The 27,069-nt window shown below is 41.3% G+C and overlaps 1 protein-coding gene across 3 annotated transcripts in view; it reads left to right on the top strand.

Annotated features, from left to right (window-relative positions):
• The window catches only part of LOC117294495 (probable cytosolic iron-sulfur protein assembly protein CIAO1), a 49,367-nt gene that overhangs the window by 20,506 nt on the left and 1,792 nt on the right, over window positions 1–27,069 (top strand). Inside the window, exon 3 of one of the 3 annotated variants that reach the window (XM_033776924.1) lies at window positions 4,078–4,273. In XM_033776924.1, the coding sequence (XP_033632815.1) occupies window positions 4,147–4,273 (127 nt within the window). In that variant the 5' untranslated portion in view covers window positions 4,078–4,146. Of the gene's footprint in view, window positions 1–4,077; window positions 4,274–17,095; window positions 17,417–21,713; window positions 21,985–27,069 lie in introns of those variants that run through there. The other 2 variants (XM_033776927.1, XM_033776925.1) reach the window with 2 other exon arrangements.

Below are 27,069 nucleotides of genomic sequence, written 5' to 3'. Positions count from 1 at the left end.
TGTTACTCTTGAACACAAACTTAAATTTGTACAAATAGTAATTTCTATAAACCAATTCACTTTGTGACATCCAATAACATGTCTTGGTATTCGTGCCACTACGAAACCAGACATTGGTTGTTCCCCTGCTGATATGGTAAACATGTATGGCACTACTGTACGACTACCAGGTCAGTTTGTGGAGCCCATTGACAATGCCAACACCGTTGACCCCAGTGACTACATATAGTGACTTAAGCAACACATGTCACAACTTTCACTTGAAGTGTGAGTATGTATGGACTCAAATAGAGATCTCTATTTGAGTCCATACATACTCATACTTCAAGTGAAAGTGCAGACTACGAATATTCTTGATTCTTCTGACAACACGAAGGCTGCTTTTATTGTTATCACATCAGCCACAAGCAAGAGTGGAGGTTAAACAACATATACATGTACCTCCGCCCATAAAGTAGACCCATATTACAACATCCCTCCCCTTTTAAAAAGTAAAATTACAAACTTGACTGATGAGCAACGTGTAGGCAATGTGGAATTTACTGTAAAGATATGAACTTTGTGGGAAAACTGTTTATTGTAGTAGAGAGTATATTCTTCAACTGACAAAACTTTTCAACTTGCTAACTTTTCAACTTGCAAAACGTTTGTAACTCAGCAAAACAGTTGTAACACTAGACAATTCTCAAAACATTAATAACAAAATTATTAAAGCAAACTTTCTCTACACTTTAACTTGAAATACTCAACTGATTAGCAATTTACGTAATCATAACAACTTTAACAACTTGACGTTGGTAATAATCAATAAAATCAGAATTTTATATTCTAAACAGGAGAGGAGATAATTATGATTCAGTGGTTATATCTGTCTGGTCTTCTTATTATGCGACCTGATCGTGTTTTGTTTGTCATGTTCTGCTGTGTATCTGTTTGTTTGTTGTTTTCCACATTCTGACTGGTTTGAGCGTTCTGATTATGTTTCTTCTGTGTCTTTGTTTGTTCATTTAACTGTGTTTTGGTAGGTGTAACAGAAGGTAGATCATCGTCAAATCTGACATGTTTTGGTGTAACTATTTGAGGTGTCGGGAGCGTCATCTGTCTAAGATGTGATCGATTGCGTTGCAGCAATCAGCTTGGAAAAATATTGTGCACATGAGAATGCTGGGTTTAATTCTTCCACTGTCGGTATTTTGTGGGGGCATCTCTTCAGGCTTTGGTTGAGGCGCTTTGGGTCTGGGCACACTCTGAGTGATCCATTTTGTTTCACGCTAGTCGTCAGTGAACTGCACCAATCAGTATGATGTGTGACCTTTCTGATTACCCCTTGCTGTTCCATCTGGTCCAGCTCAGCCTTTAGCTTCGGCTTCAGATGTACACTGCATTTTCTCGGCGCATCAATGCTTGGTTCAGCACCCTCTTTCAGAAGAATTTTGGCTTTGGCTTTGAAATTTCCGATGGTGTCAAACTGGTCAGGGTAGAGTTTCTTGAGGTCATCGACGGATGTAATTTGACTCGTGACGAGATATGGTGGTCATCTGTGCTCGTTCAATTTGTTGGTTTTACTGTTTTGGGTTGGTCCAATCCTTGACGGGATGTTTCATCTGAGTGGATGGTAACCACTTTGAGGTCACCATCTGGGAAGTCCAGCTAAGACGGCTCCAGATACATTTACGACGTAGAACCTATTCTTGCTTCATCTTGGAGTCTAGTATCGGCACATTAGATCAATACAACCAAGACATGGTATTTCTGTGTTGTTGTATGCTGTCAGCTTTACTTTGACTGGCGTAACAAAAGATTTCCATCGGCTGCCGTAGATTTGCTTGATGATCCGCAGTGGAAGTGTGTTTTCACCAGCCCCAGCGTCAACTTTCATCCGCATACGTGACGTTCTTTTAAGTTTCGGCGCTCTTTCCCATGGCGGAGTGATACGGTCAAAGGTCAACTCGGAGAAAAACAGTCGTGGATTGTATATTAATAGTACACAGTCATTAGATGAAAAGTAGTGCGGACAGGATTAAATATAAACCGTTCGGCTCCTACACAAAATAATAATAATAATCGTGAAATGATAATTATTTTTATGACAAAATGCATAGCATAATTTTCAAATTTATCTGTACAGTTAATATCCGCACTGTGTATACTATTTTGTCAGTTCCACTTTCCGAGGTTGGATGGCAAATTGACGAACTCTGGACGTGGTCCCTGGGTTGTCTCTGGGCAGCTTTCGGTCGGATGGTCGGGGGAAGGGGGTAGGCTTTCGCAGTCGTCGTAGTTTGGGTCAGCTCAAAGAATCACTGTTGCTCACAAGGGGGGAAATCTTAGTCCTTGTCGGCAATGTTGGGGGCTGTCGGGCTGTGGGAGGATGGATTAAAATTGGTCGCTCTCACTCAGGATTCTGAGGCACTTTATGGGCAGTCCACACGGTGATTTCTTTGGTGTGTGGTTCTTGAAGTTTTGTCTCGGACTGACTGGCTGTGCTACTGCTACTCCGTTCCGTGGTGATACACAAACGCTAGCTTTTCGTTAGGATGCTATGTCGCAGAAAACTTTCATCTGCACGGGATACATGGACTTTTGGTTTTTAATGTCCAAGGTTGCAGGGGCAATACTGTTCGATACGTGGGGGTTGTTAGGCTCACCGGCTCCACGGTTATCCCACTTGAATTTCTTCGGCTGTTGTTGGGTAGCTGCTGCCGCTTTCTTCTGTTTGATTTTTCTTCTAGCCCGGTTCTCTGCTCTGGTAATCTTGTTGTCATCATTCTCGTCATCCGCAAACTGATGTGCCTCATATTCGCTGACGGTTGCCCAACCGTAGGAACTGGAGTCGGCGAGGCATATCAGCTTCTGCCGCTTGTCAATAGTTTCCAATGCCTTCTTTAAGCTGTCCTTTAACTCTTGTTGGGCCGCTTCGGTGCAGTCTTCTGCCTTCTCCAATGCAGCTTTTATCAGGTCTCTTACTTCCCTAGAAAAAACAGTTGAAGATGTACAATTGTAAGATTTTTAATTTTTTTAAATTTTTTATAAATAGTAGCTGTGAACACTTTGCCGAAGAAACGTGAATTGACCTTTTTAACGCCACACCCTTAACACAATGCCTCGCATTCCATAGTGCGCCCTCAGCCTTAAGCGTGCCCATGCACCGTGAAGAAAACCAATATGTTCTAATTCACACATGGTTGTTCAACCGAACATATTTGAATTTGTTTTACGTCCTAAACTGAATCAATGAAAAAACTGTCAACATCACCTTTTAATAATAATTGCCATTGTGGCACATTTGCATATTGGACAAATTGTGTAATGGTAAAAAGGTCCATCTCAATAAAATTTCTGTTTTGTGTCTTCGGAGTAGTGGAGAAGAAAATGTCAGTCCCAGCTCAATGTTTTCAGCCGTTGCGGGAAAATATTTTTTTTATCTCAAATACTTGAATGTTTAATGTCCAAACGGCAATAACAGACGGAGTTCCTGACATTCTAACCATTACAAACCGGCAATTTACTAAACAGACGGAGTTTTGGCAATCTTGCCGTTTAAAACAAGTTTTTTCCAGAAATAAAACGTCTCAAAATGGCACTTTATTAAACAGACCGGTCGGACATTCTTACATTTAAACAATTTGTTTTCCAATACTCGATTGTTACAAAACATCAATTTATTAAACAGAGACAGAGTTTGGACAATCTTACCATTTAAAAAAAAAAACTTGTTCAATACTCGAACGTCCGGGCATTCTTTTCCTATACTCGAAGTTACAAAGTGGCAATTTATCAAACAAACGGAGTTTGGTCAATCTTACCATTTAAACACTTTTATTTAGGGCACTCCCAATTTCTCAAATCCTGGCTAAGAACTTTGGACAGGACATTGAGGTGGATGACAGGACTCATACTTGAGAATGGGGTGCTGAAGTGTTGTTCTGAACTGCTACAAATAATGGTTTTTAAATGTACACAAGCTACTCCGTGAGAAACTGCACTCCATGGAACTAGACAATGTTGTGACACAGTTACTTGTGTAGCTGTTTTTTCTAAGTGGCAAATTACTTTTGAGACTATTTAATTTTCCAGATTTTGGCGTCTTGCAGTTATGACAACACCATAAAGTTATTCCAAGAGGATGATGATGATTGGAGCTGTATGTGTACCTTAAGTGGACATGAGTCTACAGTCTGGGGAATAACCTTTGACAAAACAGGAACCAGACTAGCGTCATGTAGTGATGATAACACTGTCAAGATCTGGCAGGAATTCAACAATAAACAAGGTAGTATAAAATGAATTTGTTATTTTAATAAACTGCGCCAATAAAGTATCTAAACACTTACAAATGGTCAGATATATCGGAACCTGAAACAGTATGGCAAAAAATAATTATTCATTTCTGCACATTTTGACACATCTTGTGTTGCGCTACGATGTTGTTTGGTGGATTTACGGGCACTTGAGTGGCATAAGGTCGAATTTCAAAAGTTGCAAAAGCCCCTATTCAAGCTAAATCGTTGTATTGTGACGAGTAAGATCAGCGTTTCTTTTGCTCGCCTTTTATAAATGATGTTTTTTTGGTCGCGTTTTGGATAAATCGGTTGCGATGAACATACTCACCAATAATTGTCAGTAACCAAGCAAAGGGGTCAAAGATGGGAGGCATACAACAATGGTAAGACAGGGAAAGGTGTTTCAAGATAACAGGAAAGATGGCTCAAACGACCAAACAGGAAAGAGGACGGATCGTTGGTTTGATAGAAGCCGGTACGTCGATGCGAGGTAAAAACGTCACCAGCGACGGTCAGTAAATGGTGGAATCGCTACCAAGCTCAGGGAAATGTGGACGACCTGCCAAGGAGTGGCCGTCCGAGGGTGACTTCTGCAGCAGAAGAAAGTGAACAAGTCCATAAAGCCTGACACCACTCTCGAGGGGTTTGCGACGCATCCTGATCAGGAAATCGCAGGGGATTGACCAGGGACAGATCAGAGGTCTCATTGAGAGTATGAGAAGACGACTCCTTGCCGTTCAGGACAATGATGGAGGACACACCAAGAATGGAGGACAGGATAACAGCAGTTTTAGAGTTAAAGATACGGCAATTAATTTCATGGTCATGTAAACGAAACGAGTTTGTGTCTTTTGTCTTGATTTTGTCTGAGTGTGATGCTTATGTGAGTTCCCTTTTGGAATTGGGGTGAATAGGGGCTTTTGCAACTTTTGAAATTCGACCTTAAGCCACTCAAGTGTCCATAAATCCACCAAACAACATCGTAGCGCAACACAAGATGTGTCAAAACGTGCAGAAATTAACGGTGAATAGAAACGAACAATTAAATGTTTGTATACTATTTCAGGTTCCGATAAATCTGACCATTTGTAAGTGTTTAGATACTTTATTGGCACAGTTTAGATAACTGAATCTATAAAAGTAGGTTCTGTTCTTTCAGCCTTGCTTATAATTCTTTTCCAGCTATTTATCATCTAATGAATGTAGGGTCCCAGTGATCTGAAACCTGTTGTTTCAAATCATGCTTTCGATTCAGCGATTAAAATCTTTTAAGGGGAGGTTCCCTTATAAAAGTCCACCATAGTTTTAATTTACAAAAAACTGCAGTTTTATTGTAGTATTACTACAGTGCAACCTCAATTAAACTATCTTAAACTAGAGTAAAGCTGTACTTTTATGTTACTACTTCAGTTTACTGCAGTTTAACTGCGGGATTACTCTAGCCATTTTTATGCCCCGCCGGCGAAGCCAGCCGAAGGGGCATACAGGGGTTGCCCTTAACTTTTTTTTCAACTGGCCAGCAGGACCAGTTGACTTGATTTTTCACTGGTCCGCCAGGTTTTTGACTGATCCGTCAATTTTATTGTATTTTTTTTTAAACTGATAGTATACTGATAGTCAACCAACTGCTCGATTTCCGATCGTCGCTATTTCAGAATTCAACATGAATTGCAACATCAACTTAACTGCACTGGAAGCCATACTTTATTTATGTGTACCAAGTTATTGTGTTCGTAAGGGGGCTCATTAATTTGAGAGTATTTTTTCTTAAAAAATGTAATAACAATAATATTATTAAAATTAATTTAAAAAAAGGTCAAATTATTTGTCAGAGCAAATTTGAAAATTTAATATGATCTTTATTTAGGTAGTTTTTTTAGTCCACGGTTTACTGTAAGCGCTCGACATCGAAGTATTCCTAAGTAAGAAGAACTTTTTTATGAGAAAAAAAATTAGTGGTTTACTAAACAAAAAAACACACTTTAAAACAGCCTGTTAAATATCATTAACTTTTTATGTATTGCCTTCAAATCTACGGTGGGGAGGGATACGTGCGCTCGCTCAAGTTATTTTATCACGTATAAACATTGCCTATTATTGTAGTTTTAATAAGTATTCATAAACATAATACATCACACTGAAGTTCCCAAAATCTTCCCACTTTGTCCAGAAAAACCCCCAACAAAAAGTAGACATCAAAATAGTTGCAACATCCATGAAGAAGCCTATGAGTTTTACGGTATTTTTTTCAATTATGCGTATGGAATGGTCGGTGCCGGCGTCTGTTTTGTGAACAAAATTTTCATTCAAAAAAACGTTTTTAAAAGCAGCAAAAACAACGGCGCCTTTGTTTAAGACATGATTACATTCTAGAACCCAAGTCTTTCTTGAAATCAACCCGCAAAAAACACAACACAACCGCACATTATGTAACCAATATTACCATGGAGCAATAAACTAGATCGCCCACCAATCGACCCGCAAAATAAACAAGCCCCAAATATCAACAAAATTAACCAAATCAGGACGGAAGAACCTTACTAAACACAAATAAATACTCCTATTTGCTCATCCAGAGTATCCTAACTTGTTAATTTTTGTTGAATGAAGCCTCGCCGTCTCGTTTTTCGTTAACACGCTAGACTCTTATTCCCACATGGAAATCTGTTCCGTTGACGACCGTGCTGCTGACAGAAGGTGTTTTGCTTTGTGGTCTTTTGTCAAGCCGATTGAAGCTAGTTTTGTAAGCTATCGCGTACTTTCACCAGTAGAGGGTGTTTATTCTCACGCTATCGAATATTCTGAAATGCCCTCTAGCGTTCAATGTTTCTTACACTTATTGCCACACATGAACCAATACGAAGACTATAAGCCTTTGCGTTGCATGATGGGATGCTGTGTATGCGTGATCGTCGGAAGTTTGCCTTGAGTGAATGTTTTACGTTTTATTCGAGCCTGAAAGTAGTAACAAAATTAGTCATAGTTCTGTAGTACCGCTGACAATATTTTTGACTGGTCAGCCGGACCAGCTGGTCCGCCACGATTTCTACTGGCATTTGGCCAGCGGACCAGCGTTAAGGTCGAACGCTGGCATATAGTGTTTGCCTTGTCCTTCCTTGTGTGTGTGTGCGTGGTCATGTCTATGCATTCAAACTGAGGACTTGGAGAAGGTTACATATAACAAAAGGGATCCGGGAAAAAGTCACACCGAGGACGTCCTCGATTCGATTTTGTGTACAAAACGAATGGGGACGTCTGAAAAATAAACTAAAAATAAAATAAAATGTCCAAACAATGGGAGAACAAAGAGAAGTCCTCAGTTTACACCATAAACACAGCTGTGTGTGCGTGTGGGTAGGTATCCACATTCAATGTCTATGTCAAAAATTTGACTCCCATAAAAAAATGGCCGACCATGTTAGTCGACTAGGTAAAAGGAAAACCGTGCAATTTATAGGCATGTTTGTGTGGATCATTGTATTCTACTTTTACAACATCTTTCTACCCATATGCATTTTATAAAAACGGTTACAAACGCTTTTCAGATACCAACTCGACCGATCCAAGGCAGCGTGTTCCTTTAAGCTTGTTATGGCTAAAACAAAAGAAATGTTGTCCGAGCAATATCTCAAGAAGGACTTGGGTATCAACTCCAAACTTGGTTTGTGGATTGGTCATGGGATCCCCTAGACGCCTATTGTTTTTGGACCCCCTCAAAAAAATATTAAGCTCATTTTGGCTAAAACAATAACTCAAAAAGGACTTGGTGTAGCAACTCCTATCTCAGCGTGGCATTTGTTTTGTCAGCACACCATTCTTGTTTACTTTAAATTATAACTGCAGTCTTACTGTATGTTTACTTCGGTGAAACTATAGTTTTAGCATACTTTTACAAAAAGTTTGTTGCTGGAACTTGTTCTACCTGCAAAGTACTAGAGGAACAAGGTCAAAGGATTAGGAATGACCTGGTTTGTGTTAAGTACTGAGCCACTTCTCACACAGCACCTCAATTAGCCTCTCCTAATCAAACTCCTACTGCCCGGCTTCATATGCCGATCCGTAATTTCAATCTGTGGGCAGAGGTGTGAAGGCGTGTTTCTGGCGCCTTAAAACCAGATTGCTCCGAGTAGATACGGCTCGTTAGCCTTGGGCGGCAGCCTATCTAGAAGAATTTTATTGTATTTTTTTTTAAACTGATAGTATACTGATAGTCAACCAACTGCTCGATTTCCGATCGTCGCTATTTCAGAATTCAACATGAATTGCAACATCAACTTAACTGCACTGGAAGCCATACTTTATTTATGTGTACCAAGTTATTGTGTTCGTAAGGGGGCTCATTAATTTGAGAGTATTTTTTCTTAAAAAATGTAATAACAATAATATTATTAAAATTAATTTAAAAAAAGGTCAAATTATTTGTCAGAGCAAATTTGAAAATTTAATATGATCTTTATTTAGGTAGTTTTTTTAGTCCACGGTTTACTGTAAGCGCTCGACATCGAAGTATTCCTAAGTAAGAAGAACTTTTTTATGAGAAAAAAAATTAGTGGTTTACTAAACAAAAAAACACTTTAAAACAGCCTGTTAAATATCATTAACTTTTTATGTATTGCCTTCAAATCTACGGTGGGGAGGGATACGTGCGCTCGCTCAAGTTATTTTATCACGTATAAACATTGCCTATTATTGTAGTTTTAATAAGTATTCATAAACATAATACATCACACCGAAGTTCCCAAAATCTTCCCACTTTGTCCAGAAAAACCCCCAACAAAAAGTAGACATCAAAATAGTTGCAACATCCATGAAGAAGCCTATGAGTTTTACTTTATTTTTTTCAATTATGTGTATGGAATGGTCGGTGCCGGCGTCTGTTTTGTGAACAAAATTTTCATTCAAAAAAACGTTTTTAAAAGCAGCAAAAACAACAGCGCCTTTGTTTAACACATGATTACATTCCAGAACCCAAGTCTTTCTTGAAATCAACCCGCAAAAAACCCAACACAACCGCACATTATGTAACCAATATTACCATGGAGCAATAAACTAGATCGCCCACCAATCGACCCGCAAAATAAACAAGCCCCAAATATCAACAAAATTAACCAAATCAGGACGGAAGAACCTTACTAAACACAAATAAATACTCCTATTTGCTCATCCAGAGTATCCTAACTTGTTAATTTTTGTTGAATGAAGCCTCGCCGTCTCGTTTTTCGTTAACACGCTAGACTCTTATTCCCACATGGAAATCTGTTCCGTTGACGACCGTGCTGCTGACAGAAGGTGTTTTGCTTTGTGGTCTTTTGTCAAGCCGATTGAAGCTAGTTTTGTAAGCTATCGCGTACTTTCACCAGTAGAGGGTGTTTATTCTCACGCTATCGAATATTCTGAAATGCCCTCTAGCGTTCAATGTTTCTTACACTTATTGCCACACATGAACCAATACGAAGACTATAAGCCTTTGCGTTGCATGATGGGATGCTGTGTATGCGTGATCGTCGGAAGTTTGCCTTGAGTGAATGTTTTACGTTTTATTCGAGCCTGAAAGTAGTAACAAAATTAGTCATAGTTCTGTAGTACCGCTGACAATATTTTTGACTGGTCAGCCGGACCAGCTGGTCCGCCACGATTTCTACTGGCATTTGGCCAGCGGACCAGCGTTAAGGTCGAACGCTGGCATATAGTGTTTGCCTTGTCCTTCCTTGTGTGTGTGTGCGTGGTCATGTCTATGCATTCAAACTGAGGACTTGGAGAAGGTTACATATAACAAAAGGGATCCGGGAAAAAGTCACACCGAGGACGTCCTCGATTCGATTTTGTGTACAAAACGAATGGGGACGTCTGAAAAATAAACTAAAAATAAAATAAAATGTCCAAACAATGAGAGAACAAAGAGAAGTCCTCAGTTTACACCATAAACACAGCTGTGTGTGCGTGTGGGTAGGTATCCACATTCAATGTCTATGTCAAAAATTTGACTCCCATAAAAAAATGGCCGACCATGTTAGTCGACTAGGTAAAAGGAAAACCGTGCAATTTATAGGCATGTTTGTGTGGATCATTGTATTCTACTTTTACAACATCTTTCTACCCATATGCATTTTATAAAAACGGTTACAAACGCTTTTCAGATACCAACTCGACCGATCCAAGGCAGCGTGTTCCTTTAAGCTTGTTATGGCTAAAACAAAAGAAATGTTGTCCGAGCAATATCTCAAGAAGGACTTGGGTATCAACTCCAAACTTGGTTTGTGGATTGGTCATGGGATCCCCTAGACGCCTATTGTTTTTGGACCCCCTCAAAAAAATATTAAGCTCATTTTGGCTAAAACAATAACTCAAAAAGGACTTGGTGTAGCAACTCCTATCTCAGCGTGGCATTTGTTTTGTCAGCACACCATTCTTGTTTACTTTAAATTATAACTGCAGTCTTACTGTATGTTTACTTCGGTGAAACTATAGTTTTAGCATACTTTTACAAAAAGTTTGTTGCTGGAACTTGTTCTACCTGCAAAGTACTAGAGGAACAAGGTCAAAGGATTAGGAATGACCTGGTTTGTGTTAAGTACTGAGCCACTTCTCACACAGCACCTCAATTAGCCTCTCCTAATCAAACTCCTACTGCCCGGCTTCATATGCCGATCCGTAATTTCAATCTGTGGGCAGAGGTGTGAAGGCGTGTTTCTGGCGCCTTAAAACCAGATTGCTCCGAGTAGATACGGCTCGTTAGCCTTGGGCGGCAGCCTATCTAGAAGAAGGTTAACTCTGATTTCAAACCTGGGCAGGTGGGGCTAATAAGCCATGGAAGGTGGCAGCCCACCAATGCGAAGGAAAACTCTGATTTCAAACCAACTGGACCTGCCTCAACGGTTGAACAAGTGGAAGAGGAAAACTCCCAGTGTTTGTGATGGCGGATGAAGGCTGCAACGGAGGCTGCATCTCTGGTCATCTGGGTCTTCCTTGCCACCAGGTACTCACTCAGCCTCTGCCAAGTATTGTGTGGTTGTCGGTGCGCAACGGCCTCCCCACATAAACAGAATTCATGCGTAAGCTTTCTCCACATGGGATAAACCTTCATCCGTCCTGCGGCGATGGACTAGTGATAACAGGGACAGGTGAGGTGATCACTGGAAGTCCCTAGCCACGACTCTGCACGTAGGAGGCGTTCGTTAGATGGTTGCCCTGCACTTGGATTGAAACAGGAGTACACTTCGGCAGCTGCATTCTTATTGTCTGCGTGCCATTGCACACATGGCCCTTCAGGCTGCTCCATGTGGAACTTTTCCCACTTACTGTGCCCATGGTTAAAAACCAGAGATAAACTCTTTGAGCTAAAAGACTCTGGAAAACCTTGTGGCCTACTATCTGTCACAAATTTAGCAAAATGAATAAATCTTAACTTCACGTTATTTTGCGAAAGCTTAAAGCTTAGGCTTAATTTTGTTTCAAATTTAGCTAAATGGAAACTTAATACACTTCTCAAATAATTTTAATGCAAATAATTCTAGAAGTAATTAAATTAATCCCCCTTAAAGTAACTCTTATTGCATTATGGTAATGACATTCAGTTCCTTTGTCTTTTTTCTCTTGTCACCGAATATAAGCGTTTACATCTTTCAACTTTAAAGGCCATGAATAATTTCGTCCCCTAAAATTAAGCTATAAAACAACTTAGATTTACGGTTTGTAATAACGGTTTGAAACCGTTCCAATCTGTGTCTGGTTTGTATCACCTTATTAAATTTCTTATAGTATAAACATGTATTCCCTCAATTTAAAATTAACCCGTCCCAGCAGAATGGTGTTCGCGGGCTAGAATGATCCCAAACCCATCCTCTTTGTTGTGGCGCCTTTAGGAATGCGCCACACCTTGGGCTACTTTCTTAGCCCAACTTGGGCGTACGCTTGCTAGTGCCCAACAGACAATATTTTCCTGCTATATGCTGTAACGCACGAAAATACATGTCTGTTTTCCACGCATAGCGTGCCGTGACAAACATAAACAAAAATTATCCTTATTATAATAATGTTCACAATTTTACACCAAAATTGAGTTGAGCCTGCCGAACTTGCTGTAGACTTTCAAAGAACGGGACCCTGGCCCATAGTAAATGATTAAATTATTTATAAGTTTAACTGTCTAGTTACCTCTAATTTATTTTGGATTGTGTCCTTGACATAACCGTCCTTATTTTGTATCACTTTTCAATCTACCATGCCTTTTCCAGCATCTTTCATTTACCGATGCTCGGGCTGCCATTGATGCCCCACCTGCCCTCGAGGAGTGCATACCAATGTTTATATTACCACAGATTTCCTTTAATCTAGCAACAACAGTCTCCCTTGCCCTAGTGTAGCTTAGCTTTTTGTTCTTGTTTATTGATGCACATTTGCCTTTGACATTGGAAGCTGGCTTGAATAAGAAATGATCCGAGGACAGATCAATTTTGCCAACGTCGATGTATCTCCTAAGTATTGCGATTGGGCATGCTGGTGTACTGCCTTGACTAATTACCAATTCATTGCCTTGGCGGTACTGATCTGTTTTGCTTTTTGACACTTGAATGGAAATATAAGTTTGATGGAATGCTATTTCCTTACACTTTAGTGAACTTACTTCATTAAACCTCAAGAATCCCGCAAAACATAATACAATGATACACAAATCTCTCAGAACTAGCAAACCTTGTGATGCCGAGTAATTTTCACAAAGCGTGATTATTTGTTCGGTTGAAACTATGTCCTTTTTTACTACTGGTGCACTATTTTGCCTTTTAGATGCTTCTATTAAATTAATTACATAATTATTGTTTGTTGGATCCGTAGCACCTTGTATCTTGTGTGCCCATTTAATTCCGTAAACTGCAGCCTGTATTACCCCTGTAGAGCATCCGGAGTCCATAAGTTTTGTCAGGTACAAAGCGACGTGTACTGGTTTTGCGTGCATGGCTTGTCCCCCTTCTGCCGTGATGAAATGTTCCCATCTTCTGAATGCCCCGAAGTATTTGGAGACGGTGCCCTCACTACTTGACTGAAGTAGATGGATGGCCATACTCTTGGCTAGTGAAATCATGCTCCCTGATGTAATTCCCGTGGAGATAACATCTCGGACAACCATTTGTCTGAGTCATGTAAATCCAGTAAATCTGTAACAAGAGCAACTCAGATAGTTATATTCACAGCTATCCTCATAAAATTACTAGATTTGCTGCCAAATATACCATTGTTGCCTCTACCTTTATGTAACACATTTGCGTGAAGTGATTTGTAATCCGACACGAATGGCCTGAAAATATTACCGTTGTGGATCTTGGGCCAAAATGTTGCTGATTTCCACTGAGGAATAACTAGCGTGCCTCTTGCTTTTTCTTTGACTAGTTTGTCTACTGTTCGACTGATTAGACTAGGAGGGGGCACCCACCAGTTGCAATCTGTACCCCATGGTTGCATGAAAGCGTCAATACCAGATGAACCTGGGCACCACCATTTAGAATTAAACCTCTCACACTGATTGTTGTAATCAGCTGCAAACCTACCAATGGTATAAGGTCCCCATGCATTATGTAATCGGCTAAATATTGTCCTATCTACCATCCAGTCGTCACTGTCTGAATACCTGCTCAGCGCATCGGCTATTTGGTTGCTTTCCCGTGGTATCCAAATTGGAACTACATTTATATTGCATCCTACACAAACTGTATGTATTTCTATTGCTTTGGTTTGTAATTCGGGTTTCTTGCTCCCCTTTTGAATAATACCAACAACATTCTTGTTGTCTGTGTGCCATTGCACACAATGCCCTTCCAGGCTGTTCTTAAGGGAATGCCAGTGTTCTAATCACTGCCTCAAGTTCCCTCCATGTGGAACTCTTTCCACTTTCTATACTTGTGACCAGGTTCCTGTAACCTGTGATCCTTCCTGCTCTTCTATGAAACCTCCACAACCTACGCTTGATGCGTCTGAATAAATATTATGAGCAAACTGGAAAGTTTCCTGCAAAGGTCTGCCATTAAGGGCCCTGATTTGGCTTCGCCAGAATCTTAATTCCTCCATTGCCCCATTACTTACAAGGACTGGAGCATTCCAACTGGCTTTACTGTTTATGCTATTGAACATCTCTCTACTTTTAAGTTGTACAACTTTACCCATGGCAGCCTGCGTGGATATTATTTGTCCCGCTAATCCTGCTAACTCTCTAACTGCAACTATCCTGCTTTTCTTTAGCTTGTCCAACAATGACATAACTGAGTTCAACACCTTTTGTACTCATTTGTCTGTAACATGCACCTTGCCTTCTGCCATATCACAATCTAGTCCTAGCCATGTAAGCCTAGTTTGGGGTTCCCATTCGCACTTTGCGTCCGCCAGTAAGAACCCCAAATCTTTTAAATCTTGCTTTACTGTTGTACTAATTATTTCTGCTGTATGTAAATCACTGGCACCACCAAAACCGTCATAAAGAAACATAATTATACGGTACCCTTTGGACCTCCAATGCTTCACGAATGCCCTCGTCAGTTTTGTAAACAAGTAGGCAGCTGTTGAAATACCGAATGGTAAAACATTGAAGATGAAATACCTCCGTCCCTCTTCAAAATCCCATGCAAAACCTAAATATTTCCTGTGGCCCTGCTGTATCTCCACATGATGGTAGGCCGATTTTCAATCGAAGCCAAATACATAATCACCCTGTTTGAACGTGACCTTGGCCGTACGGGCCTCCTCGTACTTAAATTTGTACTTGTACAGGTGTGGATTAACATGTCTACAATCTAACACTAACCTGAGCTTGGAATTCTTATCCGACACTGTTAAAGGATTAACCACCCTGGTTTAATTTTTACTTGTGAAATGCATCCTTTGGTTTCAAGCTTAAGTAACTCATTTTCAACAAAGGCTTTGTGCCCTCTTGCCGACCTATTGTTCTCTAATTCTGCTGAAGCTGGAAGACTGTACAGTGGCAGCATATATCCTTCTTTAATGATATTTAACAATACTTGATTTGTACCAATACTTTCCCATTTTCCCGCTGCCTTTTTAAGCCTACCTACCGGCGTAATGCCTTCTGTATAGCTACTAGTCTTACTGCTAGGTAATACACTATTTCCTTTGCGTGTTGTACAATGAGGTTTTGCAAAATAACTTATCTTATTTTGCCCTTCAGGCATCTGCAAACTCCTGCACCTCCTATCTTCTCTTGGGCACTCGTGGTTGCTCGGCCGGTCTGGACGTTGTCTTTCAAGAAACCGTCAGCCTCCTTTAATTGAACTGTGCCGGACCTGGCAAGCATACTCCAAGATAGGCCTAATGTAACATGTGTATATAATAATCATATCTGAAATAGGCACAATAGATTTTTTGAGAATGCATAATGTATATGTCGTCTTCAACATTCAACTTAAGTACTAATATATACATGTACAAAGCTCAAAATGGTTTCCTATGTTGCCAAAAATTGTTGACACACTCTACCAAATACACTTACTGACTGGCCAAGACTTGAAGTCCAACACTCTGTTTGATTTTTAGAAAAAACATTATTAATACTGTCCCAAGTGAGTAACTCTGTTTCCGTCAACCTTCTGTACACTTGACAGTATTCTGTGTTTACACACGTACCTTCAATCTTTCCCACAGCCACCTCCCAACTTCAAGGTTCTCTTCGTATGAAGTGTGATGAGCCTGTTGGCCAAGGAAATCTTATGATAGCCGATCAACTGGTTTATGAGCTCGCTTGGGTCTGGGGCTGAACTGAGGAACTTCTTCCAGAGTCTCAGTGACACGGACCAGGAAACCATAGTGTTGAATGATGTGTTCCAAGAGTATCTTTGCCACAGTCTCTGCTTTTTGGTCTTTCAATGGGTAAGCTTGGGCGTACTTTGCGAAGTGGTCGGTGATCACGAGTATATTCTCATAGCCGCCTTTGGATTTCTCTAACTTCAGGAAGTCGATACACACCAGTTCCAATGGCTCACTTGTCTTGATGCTCACTAGTGGTACTCGAGTCTTGGTCTGTGGGGTTTTACGGAGACAGCAACTTCTACATTGCTCACACCAGATCTTCACTGTGTCAGCCATCTTTGGCCAGTAGAACCTCGTTCGCACAATGTTGGGTGTTTGGTCATAACCAAGATGGCGAGACCATAAAGGGACATCATCACTATCTCATGATATTGTGGCGGTAGAACGGTTTGGTAGGACGTGTCGCAGACTGATGTTTTTCTAGAGCGGTAGAGGATGTCGTCCTTGATGCAGAACTTATTCCATTGACAGAGTAATTGCGTACATCCAGGTGGATCTTGCAGTCTCTCTGCATAGCTTGGTTTTCGGCCTTTCTCAACATATTGTATGACCTTACCGAAATTTAGGTCATAATAATAATAATAATAATAATAATAATAAGACTTGTCATCTCGCTTAGCAGTGGCTGACTCTGTTCTGGACACCGTGGGTAGCTCGTAACTGGTTACCAGTGGTTCTGATGTCTCCGTACCATGTTTAGCTTGGTCACGTGGTTATCTGGCATTGGGCCACACTCGGTTGACAAATTGACATGTTTCAGAGCAGAGGGATAACCATCACAAATGGCTTGGACCACATCTGAAGAAAGAGTAATGGCATCTCACTGAAACTCGTGGGCTGTTCTGGTTATTGCAGGGTGCATCTTTCTTGAGAGAGCATCAGCAGCTGCATTGTTCTTACCCGGCTTGTATTTGATGGAGAAATTGAACGATGAAAGAGCTGCTACCCATCTTTGACCAGTTGCATCAAGTTTGGCAGACGTGATGTAGACGAGTGGGTTATTATCTGTCAGAACGGTGAACTGACCTCCAAACAAGTAGTCTCGAAATTTGTCAGTGACTGACCACTTCAAAGCCAAGAATTCTAGTTTTTGTGCTGGATATCGGCTTTCTGAAGGAGTCAAACCTCTACTCCCATACACTATTACCCTCTCACAGCCATTTTGTATTTGGCTCAGAACAGCACCAAGACCAGTGCCAGAGGCATCAGTTTGGACGATGAAGGGGAGAGCGTAATTGGCGAAGGCGAGTATTGGAGCAGAGGTCATGTGAAGTGATGCTTCAGTACTTCGAATGCAGTTTGACAGGCATCAGTCCAGATGAAGGGTTGGTAAGATCTATGTTGTCCTTGTTTCTTTTTTTGGTCTAGGATCTCCTGTTGTCAGCTTGTACAACGGCGAGACAATATTGGAGTACCCAGTAAACCCAAAGAATCGAAGGAGATCTTTGTGATTGGTAGGTGTTTGCCACTCAGCTACTTGCGATACTTTCTCGGGGTCGGTCGCAATTCCTGATGCAGAGACTATGTGCCAAAGGTATTTTACCTTTTTCTGAAGGAGATGGCACTTTGATGGTTAAAGCTTCAAGCCGTGTTGCTGCAAGCACTCAAAAACTCTTCTTAGACGCTGGATGTGTTCGTCAAATGATGAAGAAAAAGAAAAGACAATGATGTCATCGAGGTAGAGCAGGACTGTAGAGTAGTTTTTGTCTCCCAAGCAGGTTTTCATTAACCGCTGGAACGTGGCTGGTGGGTTTTGTAACCCGAATGGCATGCGGTTGCACTCAAAAAGTCCCATGGGGTAGTGAAGGCTGTCTTGCTCTTATCTTTCTCTTCAACTTCGACCTGCCAGTAACCACTCGTAAGGTCCAAGGTGATAAAGAACTTTGCGCCACCTAACGTGGTAATGCATCTTCTATACGTGGGAGCGGATAGGCGTCTCGAACAGTGCGGTTGTTGAGTTGACGATAGTCTATACAGATCCGTAGTGACCCATCCTTCTAATGTACAATGACCATCGGAGATGCATTTGGACTACTGCTCGACGGATGACCTCAGCTTTCTCCATGTTCTCTAACTGTTCTTTCACCTTGTGGTACTGGGCTGGTGGAATTCTTTGATGCGGTAGTCGGTCATCAATGAGCGTTATGTTGTGTTTCACTGTGGTAGTGCGACCAAAGTCGAGGGAATCCGCATAGAAAACATCACATACTCATGAAGAAGATCTTGTGGTTGTCTTCTGTGTGACTCGGTCTCAATTGGCAAGTCTGCAAGGTTAAGGGCCTTGATGAGCAGATCATCCGATACTACGATGTTTCGGAGTCCTCAATTTGAAGTAGATTGAAGGAGATCATGTGTTGGTTGTGTTGATTGGTGTCTTTCATCTTCGGTAGTTTGACAGTTTCGGGGAGGTAACTCATCGATTGTTCAGCACAGACGAGACTTGAGCGAGTTGGCAGTTTCGAGGGATGACGACTGGTTTAGTAGACGTATTGCACACCCGCACTGGCACATTCAGGTTGTTACCAACGTCAGCAACAAGATGACAGATTCGCAGGCATGAGGCACTGTTTCTGAACCCTTCGACTACCGCAGTGTATGGTTGACCTGTTGGATTAGGTGGCGCTTGGCACATGATGTATGCTTCAGAGCCGGGATGGACTTTCCGTGGGTGTTGGCCAACGTTCTTAGCGAAGCCCATTTGTCCTTGTTGATCACCAGGTTCAGAAATTACTGTTTGGATGTAAGCCATGTGCCATGCCATGTTCTGCGATTCGATCTGCTGCATGAAGTGGCTGCCTTTTGCAATTCGTTGGTCACGTTTGGAAGTTCGGTTGACATTCGTGCCGATGAAAACAGGCACTCGCTTTCGATAGGAGTCAGCAGGCACTACAAAGACGGGTCATTTGTCATAGGTGAAACCTAGGATTGTTAGAGTGACTTGAACAATACCCAAGTAAGGCACTTTCTGACCACTGGCACCCTCTATGTAGATGTCTGAAGGAGATAATAATAATAATAATAATAATAATAATAATAATAATAATAATAATAATAATAATAATAATAATAATAATAATAATAATAATAATAATAATAATAATAATAATAATAATAATAATAATAATAATAATAATAATAATAATAATAATAATAATAAAAATAATAATACACAGTTTTTATATAGCGCTTCACACAAAAAGCCTCGAAGCGCTTTACAAGAAAAAACAATATTACAAATTAACATAATTAAAGATAAGCATATATACACAGAAAGCGGCAGAAAACAACAGAAAACTAATTGAATAAATAGGTTTTGAGCAGTGATTTTGAATGCATTAGCAGTTTGGGCAGTTTTTATGTGGTTTGGCAGAGAGTTCCAGAGCACAGGTGATGAGTGTGTGAAAGAGCGATGACCGTATGGCTTTGTACGTGTGACTGGTGTTTGAAGTTGGGATGAAGAGGCAGATCGAAGAGCTCAAGATGGTTTGTGAGTGTGAATGAGTTCTTGAAGATACTCAGGTGAAGATCCATTGATGCACTTGTATGTAATAAGGAGAAGCTTGAATTGGATTCGTTTGCTGACTGGTAACCAATGAAGTGATCTGAGTATTGGTGTGATGTGATGCCGGGATGGTGTACGCGTGATGAGTCTGGCAGCAGAGTTCTGAATTCGCTGAAGTTGTTGGTGTGAGTGTGCATTTTGAGATTCGGAGTAATAGTGATTCCAAGATTGCGAGCACCACTGATGACAGGTTTTATGAGAGATTCACCAGTACGGATACTTGTAATGGGGTGAATGTTGTCTAAACTGGGAGGTTACATGGATTACTTCGGTCTTGGAGTCATTTAGTTTAAGTCGGTTTGCTGTGGACCGTGACTTGATATGCAAGAGACAGGACTCCATCCTCTCTATTGCAGCAGGTCGCTGAGCTTCAGTTGTGGTTGTGTACAGTTGAATGTCATCCGCGTAAACCATACATTTAATGCCGTAGGATGTGATGATGTCCTCAAGAGGTGATGTGTACAAGGTGAAACACATGGGACCCAGGACAGAACCCTGTGGCACTCCGATATTGACAAGACAAAAGAGCGAGAAGGCATGATTGATGTTGACAGATTGATGACGCATAGAGAAATATGATGAGAACCAGTTCAATGCAAGATCCGTGATGCCATAATTCTGTTCGAGACGATTGAGCATGACATTGTGATCAATAGTGTCAAATGCTGCGGAATAGTCGAGGAGTATCAGAATTGACTCCTCGCCGTTATCGGCGGCGAGAAGCAAGTCACTGTAGAATCGAAGAAGTGCAGTCTCTACACTCCTACCTTTGCGATAGGCCGATCGAAGTTTGGTAGTCAGAGAATGTGTGGCCATGTGACTCCGAACCTGTGCAGCCACTGCCCGTTCGATGGTTTTCGCTAAGAACTTCAAGTTAGCGATAGGCCTGTAATTGCTGAGGACGTCGGGGTCAGCAGACTTTCTTTTTAGATCAGCGGCGTAATATGAGCAGATTTAACTGCATCAGGGAAAACACCTATTTGGAAACTCATGTTGATGATCTTGGTTATAGTTGGAGTGAGTTCATTTATACTGATTTTGAGCAGCCAAGTTGGTATTGGATCGGGTTTACAGGATTTGGGTTGCGACTCCATGACGAGTTTCTTGACGGAGAACTCAGACAAGGGATGAAACTGGTCATCTTGTGTATGGCTCTGGATCAGTAACAATGTTTACAGGTGAGCTGTCAAGTTCGTCTCTTAGAGCCTGGATCTTTGAGGCAAAAGAGTCAGCAAATTGACAACATACATTTAACTCTGCCGAGTTCAAACCGGAAGGCAAGATTTTCGATGAAGATGAGTTCATCCTATTCACCATTTGAAACAGCTGTTGTGAATCTCCAGTTTTGAAGACTTCCAGCGTCGCTCATGACGCCCTAGCTCCCGTTTAAAACTACGAACATCGTCGTTGAACCAGGGTGCATGAGGGCGAGCTGTTACAGTGCACTGAAGTAACGGTGCATGGCGATCGAGAATGTCCTTCAGGGTCTGCTCATATTGCCCAACTAAACCCTCCAGGCTGGACGAGGGGGATGCAAACAGTTCAGCAAACATGTCATTACGGAAAGCTTTAATGTCAATGTCACAGAAATTACGCTTCTGGACATTCACTTTAACCGTGCCAGGTCGCCCAATATTTAACTGGCAGGTAACAGCGGCATGATCAGAGGGCAAGTATTGAGTAGTACAAACCGTGGATACAAAATTGGCAGTTAGTCTTGTGATAAGAAGGTCGAGAGTGTGCCCGGCACAATGTGTTGAACCAGATACTAATTGTTTCAGTCTGGCAGAGTCCAAACAAAATATGATTAGGGTCACATGTAACATTTTCTAGCAATGTGGAGAATTCTTGCATGAAGAGCGGATATGTGGATTTCTTGTCGAATGACCGTTGGGGTCTGTACACTACCAACAGTCGTAAGGGGGTGTTCAAACTTGTAGACAATGACAAATCGATGTACTCAAATGATGAAAACGAGGCAGTGTCATTTAAACAGACATTGATACTGGAACCACTTTGACTATTCTTCTTTATTGTTCGATTGAAGGTGTTAAAAGCACTGGAATTAGTCTTGGCCATTGCTTAGCTGGAGATCTATGTCCCCTATGGGTTGGTTTAGCCACACATATTCCAAGTTGTCTGAGTTTATGATAGACAGAAGTGGAACTCTGCTTTTTACTGGGCGAAGGCTGAGTAGTTCTGCAGCAGTGTAGGATAGCAGCGGAGTCATAAACAATACGAAGAATGCCAGTAACAATAGAGACACTCTGCGTGGTCTGGAACTCCCCATGACAAAGAATGGACGCACTGAAGCAACAACAGTGTCAGCAGGTAGGACGGTGGTCCCATGGGGAACATAACCAGAAGTAGAATTGAAAATCCACGAAAATCACCAAATTATTTGATCACAAATGTAGAATGTAGGAAAAAACTGTCCTGACTAATCTCTATCATTCAAGCAATAGGCAGTTAGTATTTTTGTGAGAAGGTGAAATCGACAAGTAGTTTGGGGAGCAGCTGACGAGTGCAACAAGTAGTTTCGGGAGCAGCTGACGAGTGCAACCTATCTGGTGCTACCATCAACTATTATTGCTTTGTCCAAATTTGGAAAGGGAACAAATGTTCACAGGTCGGGATGCTCTCTCCACAAATCTTCAGTGATTGATGAAACTTCAAGTCCAGAGTCAATCAGTGCTTGGTAGTCTTGTCCATTAAATGGTAACCATGTCCTTGCTGTTAGGGCCAATCAACTGTTGATAATCCTGTTTCTGTGATGACCATGATTAGTAGAGTGTCACGGCCGGGTGGTTAAGAGCATCGAATTCAAGTTTTGGTGCTAATTCACCAGAGTGTGGGTTCGAATCCTGGTCGTGACACTTGTGTCCTTGATCAAGATACTTTACTATAATTGCTTCTCTTCACCCAGGGGTATAAATGGGTACCTGCGAGGGTAGAGGTTGATATTGTGAATGAAAAGCTTTCGGAGCGCCACGGCAGCTCGGGGCTGTATACTCCCTAATGGGAGCTGAGAAAGATTAAAGGGATGATTATTGGCCCAATGACCAGAGGACTAATGTAAAGCCCATTGATACGGTTTATTGTGAAATGCGCTATATAAGAATTTGTTATTATTATTATTATTATTATTATGATTGTTGGCTGAGCACGTGAGAAGGAGAATGGTCTACTGGTGGGCATCGCGATTCGGGGCCTCCAATGACTTGCCCTGGTACAGGGGGCCCAGGTAGTTCGACGGGGTATTCTGACATCCCCTAACGACGTGACCCTCCTGACCACAGTTGTAGCAGGCAAATATTCTGCGGCTGGAATCCGAAGGAGATCTCTGGTAGTGATGATGCTGTGCACATCTCATCTGTTCTACGGCTGCCGCCAACGATTGAACTTGTAATATCAGGTTTTCGAGAGCCTCATCTCGCGGTGGCTGTTTGGGTTTGGTGGGTGAAGGAGAACTTACTTCTGATGGTTTCTTCTGGAAACAAGGTGAAGGAGAAGTGTACTGCGGTTGTGACTGAGCTGTGGTTGCTTGGGATGTGGCTGTTGTTTTTGTTTGATGGAGAGCTGCTACGGTTCGGTTTTCTCGTTCAATTTGTCGAAGTTCCATTTGGAGTTCTCAAAGCGTCCTCTCCCGAGGTTTCATGGGGGCCAGACGGCTTGTAACTTTCTCTTTGGCCACACCACGCATAAACTGCTGAGTTAGCATGCTATCTCGCTTGGGAAGGGGATGGCTGTCATTCATGCGCTCGTCTATGGTGCATAAAGTAGCTTCGAGTTCAATGGCGTAGATGCTCGGGTCTCTTTATTATGTCACGTTCGCTCGCAAAAGTCCAAACATTGACATCTCTCCGAACTGTGCTCGCAGTTCTTCGAAGGCACAAGCTGGTGTTTGGTCTTCTACAGGTAAGTTCAAAACAAGTTTGCGAACAACTGTAGAGAACTGCATATCGACGGACATGGAGGTACTCTCGATAAGGTAGGTAATGTCCCTTATCCAGTCTTCTATACACACTGTGGCTCCTTCTCGGCCGGTGTATAGTGGTACGTTCTTCACGTGGTGTGTCGCCATAAGATGGAGTTGTGAAGGAGAATGCCGGCTGTGCGCGAGCTTCGGGAGGCTGATGTAGAGGGGCTGTCCTTGGGAGTTGTACGTTTACGGTGGTCGCTGGATGAAGGTCTGGATTGAGGAGTAAACGTTGAAGTTCCTGCATATTCTGTGATATTCTGCGTTCCATATCATGCAGCTGGGTTTCAAAATATTCAGTTTGACGTGATGTTGGAGCATTTGAAGAAATACTGGATTGATGGGTTGGATGAGGAGTGGTGGACGAGGCGGCTGTGGGATTGAGTGGTGATGTTGGTAGTTGAGCAGTTGTAGGAGTAGGAAACATGAAATCATTGTAGTCTGGTCTTCTTGGTCTAGCCATAATGTCTAATAATAGCAAAAAATTACTAGAAAATACAGAATACCAAGCATTAATAAAATACTCAACTGTTGAATGATGTCAGGCCTTACACTGAGCAAGTGATCCCCAAAAAATGATGCAATCAACCCCCAAAAATATTTTCCGAACAGGTAATAAAAATGTACCACAAAGTCTAACACAAAAATTGCCTACTGTTGAGAGCAAGATAATTCAAGAGCAGAAGATGAATGCATATATAAAGCAAATTGCAATCCTCAGAAATACAATTATCAAAAATGCATCATCATAAATGCAATATCGAAAATGCAATTATCGAAAATGCAGTTTTCAAAAATGCAATTCTCAAAAATGCAATCATCGAAAATGCAGTTTTCTAAAGTGCAATTCTCAAAATTGCAAGTATCACAAATGCAAACCTCCTCGAAAATGCAATATGAAAAATGCATTATAGAAACTGCAATTCTCAAAAATGCAACTCTCAAAAAATCGTTTAGCCCACCAGAAATTGTATCAAAACACCCTCGTTAATTGATGTGACATGAAGAGTTTGACTCCACTATCAAATTGACTTTAGCACATGTAGCAGAATTCTCAAAATTCAACCAAAACTTAAGCACTTGTTGAGCAGGTTTGCAAAGAAAATTCAAACACATCTGTGACTTTTATGCACAGTTGACATGGTACAATTAAGTAATAGCACTGTTATAAACACAATGTTACCTTTTGAAAATGCCATAAAAGTTTTAAGGATTGTTCTTCCCGTCGATCGACATGGTAGTTCTGTGCCGCGTGTGTGCACAGCAGTGCGTTGAAAACGATGTATGCTCAGTTCTTCCAAGGCGACTCCTAGTCTTTTCTGGAGATTTCAGGGCACACAAGATGAAAGTTAAGTAGAAAACACCGACGAAATGCAGCAACAAAACCGAACGAAAACAGCGTGAGTCTTGAAACTGTAAACAAGGTTCGATCCCCGACTCAAGTTGAACGATATGGCGCCTCACAATGTTCAATCCGTCTAAGTGGTTCATCACGGAACCCGACTTCTCTTTGGGATAGTACGGTGTCTCTACGGAGCCAATCAGCGGGGTGGTGACGTCTCCGTTGAACATCGGGGGGCACGTCCAGAGCGTCCTTCGGCGGGTTGAATTGGTCCGGCAGGCAAGGCAGGGCCCGGGCCGGGGCTGACCATCGAGTTCGTCTTATACAGGGGCTATTCTTTGGTTTCCTCAGTACCCGGATTCTCCACCAAATGTGACCAGGATGTTATTAGAGTCGATAAGAAGGGATACTGAGGAGAATAGCTTTGTCTTTAAAATAGGAAATTAGGAGAGGAAAGAGTTTGTTATAATGTGGTGTTGTCTCTCGTGAACATGATTTGAAAGTGAGTCTTAATTTATACATTCTCGGACTCGTAATTATAAAACATACAATTCTGACATTAATAATTAAAGGAAATCCTACAATGAAAATGAATAGTTGACTGTACAATAAAAGAACTACGGGAACGCACTATTGAATGTCGGCTTGAACAATTGCTTTCCCGCCAAAATAATGACAATGGCAGCAACAATGCTGCCACACCTTAAACCATAAATCCTTCCAAAAATACACAGTAATAACAGCAAACCTTTAATAATAACTGCAACTTCTGTTAACTTAATAAAAATATAACTAAATGAAACAAATATAATATAAAACGGTGTGAATAAGAAGTGTTATATTTACCTGGAAAATAGGAGAGGAGAGAGTCCGTTATAATGTGGTGCTGTCTCTCGTGAACATGATTTGAAAGTGAGTGAAAAGTGAACGTGAAGCTTATGAGGGCGCAAATGTTAACAGGTTAATTTGCATAAATAAACGTTTCTAAGACGAACTTAATTGGCGGAAGGATAAAAAGTAAGGTAAGTAATACGTTTAGAAATGAAAGAAAATAGTACATTTTAAAGTAAAAGTAAGAAAACTCTGTGGGGTGTCTTTATAACCATCACATATACAGTCTACGGGAAGCCTTAGAGACAATATCCTTAATGTGAATGTCCCTCTCAAGTTGTTCTGAACAGTAGCACCAAGTAATTTCATGGATGTAACACAATCAAGCTCTACTGCATCTAGGGTATTTAAAGACAATGGAATGTCCATGTCCCACTCTAAGAAGCAAATTGACATGGTATGGCATTGTGAGGAATTTGGCTTAACGTCATTGTTCTTACACCAATCTGATAGTTCATCAAGGTGATTTTGCATGTTAGACTGTTCACCATGCTGAACGACTTCACTGAGAGCAAAACAGAACAATTGGTGAATGTTTTGTCTAATGTTGAGGCACTGCGAGTTGGGAATGAGATCAGCTTTGTCATGCCCAAATCATCAACAAAGGGGTGCAGTTGAGGTTGTTAAAGTCTCCCATGATCATAATGATAGTCCGAGGCACGAATGTTTTCAACAGTGTGACAATTATTTTCGATGATCTTGTTCTGGTATGGTGAGCTCGGAGGGTAATAGATAGCTCCAACGTACAAGTTCATTGAAGAGCGTTTTGGCGTATTTCTCGTAATCTTGAATTTTAGCCACAAACATTCATAGCAACACCTTTGGTTGGCATGGTTGGTTACAATATGCTTCTTGACGAAGATTGCTACACCACCGCCATTTTTTTCATGGCGAGATATGCTAAAAGTCTTAAAATCTGAGATGTTAAATGCAGACTCACTTGCTTCAGTGAACCAAGTCCACCTCATTCAAGTTCCTCTGCTTTGGAGAGGAGAACTCATGGTAGTAAAGGAGGCTTTCGATCAGGTTCACTGTTCGTGGGCTTTATTTCAAAAATGTGACTCAAATCACGGCGTGAGGATCTATATTGGACATCGTTTTCTCTTTCAGTTCCAGTGAAAATAACGGGAATTTTGCGATTGATGTGGCTCCCTCCATGACGTTGCTTTAAAAGTCCCTATTTGGAGATCGACGTATACATTGA

Source organism: Asterias rubens, chromosome 9, assembly GCF_902459465.1.
Source record: "Asterias rubens chromosome 9, eAstRub1.3, whole genome shotgun sequence".
In the NCBI taxonomy this organism is placed as follows: Eukaryota; Metazoa; Echinodermata; class Asteroidea; order Forcipulatida; family Asteriidae; genus Asterias; species Asterias rubens.
This window is presented reverse-complemented; position numbering and strand designations above follow the sequence as displayed.